This window comes from Austrofundulus limnaeus, unplaced genomic scaffold (assembly GCF_001266775.1).
Source record: "Austrofundulus limnaeus strain Quisiro unplaced genomic scaffold, Austrofundulus_limnaeus-1.0 Scaffold0, whole genome shotgun sequence".
Lineage (NCBI taxonomy): Eukaryota > Metazoa > Chordata > Actinopteri > Cyprinodontiformes > Rivulidae > Austrofundulus > Austrofundulus limnaeus.
The window spans coordinates 4,113,743-4,120,317 of NW_013952402.1; the positions used below are offsets into that span (position 1 = coordinate 4,113,743).

The 6,575-nt window shown below is 41.6% G+C and overlaps 1 protein-coding gene across 2 annotated transcripts in view; it reads left to right on the forward strand.

Annotated features, from left to right (window-relative positions):
- slit1a (slit homolog 1a (Drosophila)) overlaps positions 1 to 6,575 on the forward strand; it is a 92,763-nt gene that overhangs the window by 16,990 nt on the left and 69,198 nt on the right. For both annotated transcript variants that reach the window (XM_014022040.1, XM_014021966.1), the window contains exons 3-4: positions 202 to 273; positions 1,730 to 1,801. In XM_014022040.1, coding sequence (XP_013877494.1) covers positions 202 to 273; positions 1,730 to 1,801 — 144 coding nt within the window. The remainder of the gene's footprint in view (positions 1 to 201; positions 274 to 1,729; positions 1,802 to 6,575) is intronic.

Here is a 6,575-nt window from a genome sequence, read left to right on the forward strand (position 1 = left end):
GTGTGTGTGTGTGTGTGTGTGTGTGTGTGTGTGTGTGTGTGTGTGTGTGTGTGTGTGTGTGAAAGAGAGGGGAACTGACAAGTGGAATGCATTGCATCCAACTACTGTACATTGTATAGATTTCTTACTTGAAGCTTCCTTTATCTTGTTTGAGCTGCGAGGCTCCGAAAGTCACATTTCTCCATGTGTCCTCTTCTGCAGACAGCTGATGGAGAATCAGATTACAGTGATCGAGCGAGGGGCTTTTGATGACATGAAGGAGCTGGAGCGACTGTAAGTAACACCTAGGGTTTTCTGCAAACCGGCTGCCATTTTTTAAATCTTGAATTTGAACTTGAAAGAAGAAAAAAAAACACCCCCTGCTGATATGTTTTTAGTGCTTGTATTAGATGTGGGTAATGAGATTAACAGTAGGAACCGTTTGTGTCAAGACTGAGGCACTCCCCTGTCAATCCATTGTGGTTGGATTGTTCTGAGCGGGTACAGTTTGGGCTGGGAGTGTTTTTTTATTAGCTTTGCCTGACAGGAATGCCCTCAGTGGGATGTGTGGGCTTAAAAGGCCTTCCAACACCGCAAACCCTGGCTCATCTGGACAGCACCAGGACTCCTCGACAGCTTGTAAAGCTGCTGGGAAAACACACAGACAAACACTATCAACCACACCTCAACCAGCTCATTAGTAAGTCAGTGGTTGTAGCCACATGTGAACCTGCACAGCAGATGACTTTATGGACTCGCTCTCAAGTGTGGGACATAGTGGTTAACACATAAAAAAAAATTTCCTCTGATCCGAAACCAGCGTTTACCAGCTATGTTACCAGTAAGAYCATGCCCAGTTCTCGTTTTCTTATTCTCCATTTCGAGCATCTCCAAATTTTGGGCAGACAATTTTTATCTGCCAGACCAATGTGGAAATTAGATGGCACATTTCTTGTAAATGTAAAAGCCACTAACCCACCAGCAGGTACAGCTCAGTGTGAAAAAGCAACAGTTCACAGTTTATGTATAATACTGGATCTCCATTTCAGCTAGTGTAGCACTCTTTTCAGTGGGGGGCACAAGTCCCAACATCTGTCTGAATTTGTCTGAAGGCATGGCAGTGGCCCGCCTATCACATTTGCTACCCCTCTCTCTGCCAGTGTATACGCTCCTGTTTGTCTCCAAAGGGCCTTTCAGAGTGGGTAGAGTTGTGGTTTCCAAAAGATTAGCAACAGTCTGTTCCTCATTGACTTGATTGTTGTATTTGCATAAAGCCTGCCAGTCTTGGATGTTATTTGTTTGATGGAGTCTATGTTGCCAGCAAGCAGTTCTGTCGGTGCTTTCTTGGGCTTCAACTTGCTCAACACTTTCCTCTTGTTTTGACAATTTGCTCCAGTCCAAAATGTGTCAATATTTACATGACTGCGAGATGAAACATTTAATTTAAATGGAAATGCAGTTGCTGTTTTTTTTCCTGTTGATCTGGGAAAGTCGGCAGAATGCTGAATTCCACAAGGCGCAACATTGCAATTTGACTGTACKAAGACAATTTACGACACGTTTCTGAGAAGCAGATTAATTTTCCTGAACTTCCAGTTAGATATTTATGTGACATTAAGAGCACACTGAAACAYAATAGCCTGTGGCTAAACTGATTCTTTGGCACCTAGAGTAATCYGTTCACAGCCTGCTTACTCATAAGGACACGCATGCAAACTCACTGGCTAATCGAACCTTTTCTTTGCTGCAGGCGGCTGAACCGTAATCAACTGCAACAGCTTCCAGAGCTGCTGTTTCAGAAAAACCCTGCTCTGTCTCGACTGTAAGTACATTTGCTTTTATATATATATATATATTTATAGCCAATGAGTTGTGCAGTTACATTCTCATTTCTGTCAGCACATATGTCATCTCTCTTTGTCTTTTCTTTGTTACGAAAGCCCAAACTGTTGCTTGGATATGTAGGTCTGATGAATGTTGGCCGCAGGTCGATTTGATTTAAACACAATTAAAGAACAATTAGGATTCAGTTTCACTCGCTAGAAGAGACTCATTGGAAGTTATTAGAGTGTCGGGTCTTGTTAAGAGTAAATGAATTGTTCTTTGGACATTGTTGGACCTTCTTGCCAAATCATCTGCAGTTTCTCCGCGTTAGTCATGAGAATCATTGGTAACAGGGCACTGATGTGACAYGAGCTAAGGGATGCATTACTCTAAATGACTTTGAACTGAGTTCCAGGTGAAAAACTGTCTGTGTTACTTAAAGAGGTCATTTTACATCGAATCCCCAAAGCTCACTCCGGCAGTAGAATCCATCTCTATCACATGAATGAAATATGTCGTTTGAGTTTTTGTGTCATTCACAGAGCGATTCCATGCTGTCACACACCCACACATCATTCCACTTATTCACCTCATGCAGCGAGACAGTCCCAAAGAAATGCTAAATTTTATTTTCCATTCGTAGCAAGGCTCGGCGTTTCTTTTTCTTTCTTTTTTTGGATAATCAGTGTCCTTTTTACTGGCTGATCATTCCAGCTCCCTTTTCAGTTCAGATTACCTGGAGCATCTGGGAATAATGAAGCAGCGGGACATGGAAAAATCATTTCCCTCCTGCCTATCTTCATAGTAGTTCTACCAACCAATGACCCATGCCTCAGCCCTCCATCTGTTTGTCCTTTTGTTTGATGTTCAACACCATCTTGAATCTATCTGTCACTTCCTTGCAACTGCCCTTACCCGTCACCCACCATTATGCCAAAACCAGTCGCTAAAACGTAAAGCCCATGTCCTCTTCCTTTAGGGCRGGTATAACCGTCTCGAGACTCGCAAACACCAAGCTGCGCCCAGTTATCTGTCTAGCAGAAAAGAGATGCAGAGCAGGCCGAAACCCTTCCAGACCAGCGGAATAGCCTTGAAAAAGTGTTATTATCCCATCTGGAGTCGGCTTTGCCAGCAGCCAAAGAGCTGCGCTTTTGCAGCTCCACTCTTTTATCCAGTCAAACTTTATAGCCATTATTTAAAGCCCAGAACTGGCTTTTCTGCCACTATTTGGCAAAATACATGTTTTAAATTGCTCAACTGTGTCTGTGTTTATCTTCATTTGTTCGTCTTTGGCTGAATAACAGAGGAGCTTCCCAAGTGCCAGACATTTAACAGTTTAAAACGAATGTAATATCAACAGTCGTGAAATTAACAATAATTCAGTTTTATGGTGATTGATTGACAGGCAGTAGTTTGCCAAAGAGTTCTAGTTCTTTTTAAGCAGCAGCAGAAAACCAAGTTCTTTCTCAGGGTGTTTCTCAAATCCAGGCCGGTGTGTCTGAGTCGCACCTGGGCTTCTGGTTAAAGTCCGATATGATTAAGTTACAGCCTTGTCTCACTCCTGCCAGCAGTTTTTGATGGACTTTAAAGGTTTTCGTCTTTGAGAGGAAGAGTTTTGCAGCTTTTTTTTTTTTGTTGTTGTTGTGCGCGTTTGTGTTAGTGTGTCTGAGAACAGCAGCGAAAGGGGAAGGGATAGRCAGACAGAGAGCGAGTGTGTTTTTATGCGCTTTTGCACTTGCTCAAAGAGCTCACAGGGGCTTAATGGGTTATGCCTTTATGATCCCAACAAGTAAGGTTAATGTGAAAGCCCACTGCCCTCAGGTGGAGCACTTCCCCAGATGTTTTTTTTTCCTTTTCCTGGAGCCAGGATTAATTGCTCCCCTTCTCATTTTTTTTGTACTTTTACACCATCTCTCTCTCCTACTCCATTTTTTGTCCTAATTTTAAAGCAGCGGTTTTTAGGGAAAACTTATTCAACAAAGTAGCTATTTGTCAAAAGCATCCCGCTGAGAAGCGAAACAGAAAGAAGGGCAAAGGGCRCAGACGAGCAAGGGATCGCAGATTACAAGATTGTGTCTTTCATTAAACTTTAAAAGGCAAAGCTACTGAGTTAATAAAAGGCTAGTGGTGAAATGAGCAGTGAGTTGTTTTTGGGGAGTTTTTAAACACGTCCCATCAGCCTAATGAGTTTTTGCTACAGAAGGAAGATGAAGAATTAAAGGTGTACTTTCTGGAACACTGAAGAAGGGCCTCTATAAAATTCAACAAGAGGAAAATTATTTATTTTATTTATTTTTAGAGACAGTTTTGTTGAAGCTTAATAATTTGGAGTACAAATAGTGTCTATCTTTAATACAAGAGGATTCAAAAACACAAATGTATTTCCGAGGGTACTTGCCTTGCTTTGTGTTTTACGAGCGTTTTCCATCCCCGTTCCTTCCTCCTGTGTGACGCAGAGACATTGATGCATGAGCGGCAGAGGGAAGATAATTGGAATTGATTGGCGATGATTAGAGATAGTTAGAGTTAGTTAAAGCCGCCTGTGATGGATGGCATCAACAAGGAGGCACGGGAAAGGTGGCGGGGAGGAGAGAGGCGCTGAGAACAATAACAGTGAAAAGAGAGTTGCATTCATCACCGCTAACGACCTGTTGGCCCCGCCTCACCACCGCTGACTTCTCCTCAACCCACTTCCACTGCGCTTACAGATCTGTAATCTGCTCATCTATGGTTGTAATTAGTGTCTTGTCACGGTGGGAGAGCTGGCGGAAGGAAGAAGTGTGGGATGGAGGGAAAACGAGGCATAGGTGAGCAGACTTGGAGGAGTGGAGAGTAGTTAGCCTGATAGCTGCCCCCAGGGAATAGCATCTGGTTGCTGCTCAGGATGGAAGTTTGGGGGGGTGGAGGAGGTAAAGGGGTATTTTGCGGTTTCTGATTACTGTGTTGCTCCTTTCCACCACAAACAAACACAGGCAACAACACAGGTTTATTTACAAGGTTTTATGCTTTCATTAATGGCCAGCATAGCTTAAGGGAGTGGTTAGGAGAGGATTTCCCTTGTTTTTCTCCCCGGGAGGTATAAAGAAGGGTGTGGTAATACCTGCGCTACAGGGGAGCTGAGGAAATCCTGGCAAAGGCTTGGAGGTGGAGGGGGGCATGTCTCATCCTTCTTTGGAGATCCTTCATTTTTTTAAATCCAAGTTAATGCCTGGCAACAGGTTTCCCGATGTACACAAACCCAAAACACACACAATAAAATACTGGTTGAGACACAAATATATGCACACACACAGAAGAGAGAGCAAAGCAGAGGTAAAATGCAAATAATAATAATTAGATACGAACACACACACACACACACACACAGAATAAGGCTATAATTACATGTATGTGTGCTAATGTGCGGATGGTTTGCACGCACAAGAGATTACACTGTTTCTGTGGCTTTGACTGCAGATAAAAGTCTTTTCGGCTGTGTGTCGATGCAAAGCTGCTTCCTCTGTGTTTGTTTTGAAGAGATGCTGTGTTTTGTGTTTGTTGATCACTTGATGCTTAGRGAACAGTAGCTCAGTGTGAGAAGAAAGAAGCATCAGGATGGAGGTCTAGGATAAATAATGGGGACTATCATTAAACCTATATATCATCTCTCTGTCACAGTTTTATTGTTTTTCAGTTTATCTGTAATAGGCATTTTCACCTGTTCTATTTGACCATCAGATTGGTTGGCTTTAAAACCAAGTTGTGTTCCAGAATCAGATTAGCTGTTTTGACTTTTATTGTATGACTGCTTAAAAGACTGACGTGAACAAGTTTTTTTTCTTTTTGATGTCCATAACTGCTTTTAAACGGTGGACTTCTGTGTACATCTGGCTGCCTGGCTGGCAATACTCTAAACAGGTCTKGTTATTTCCCTTTCTTTGTCTCTGATGAATGACCCGCCTCGGTACGCTAGATCTCCCCCCTTTGAGCACAGTTTGGGCCCCCACTTGGCAGCCATCCCCATGGCAACCCATCTTCATCAGGAGGTYTCTGTGCCATCAGTGGCAGACATCCTGATTTCTTGACTGTAATTTGTCTGGTAATTCATAAACACCGACATCTCAGACCTTAATGAGTTCAGCTAAAGCCACAGATGCTGTGAATGCATAAAACAAAGGACCATCAACTAGCACTATCAACTACCAATGTTTTTTTTACCATTAAGAATTCTTATCATTAGGTATAGTGTATTTTTTTCTGACATTTTTAATTTGATGAATCAAGATTTGTATGTACAAATCTAAAAGTGTGGTTCTTGAAAAACATAACATTTTTTTTCTGGAAAACRGAAAATATATGTAATTTTTTTCACAATCCAGTATTAAGAAACAGGCACATCTAAAATCCCAACAATTCACATGAAAATTAAAATCTGCCAGTTTTATTATTCAGGGCAGAGGTTTTCAAACCGGGGTCTGCGAGCTGTACCTTTGGGGTCCACAAAAAATTTCAATAGATTGTTAATATGCTTTTTATTTAAAAAACAGGCACATGGGGAACAATGCACTAGTAAAACAAACACACTAAACCAAACAAAAAATACTATTTCCATGGAATTCAGGGGTTATAATGGCAGTAAAGGATTTTTAAAGTACCTGTGACATGCATATCTATGAAAACAAAAAAGTCAAAGAAAATATATTTATATTTAAAGGGGCAATATTATGTGTTTCTCAGGCATACATTTAAATACTATACCATAATAAAGTACATATGTAATAAAGTATCTAGGG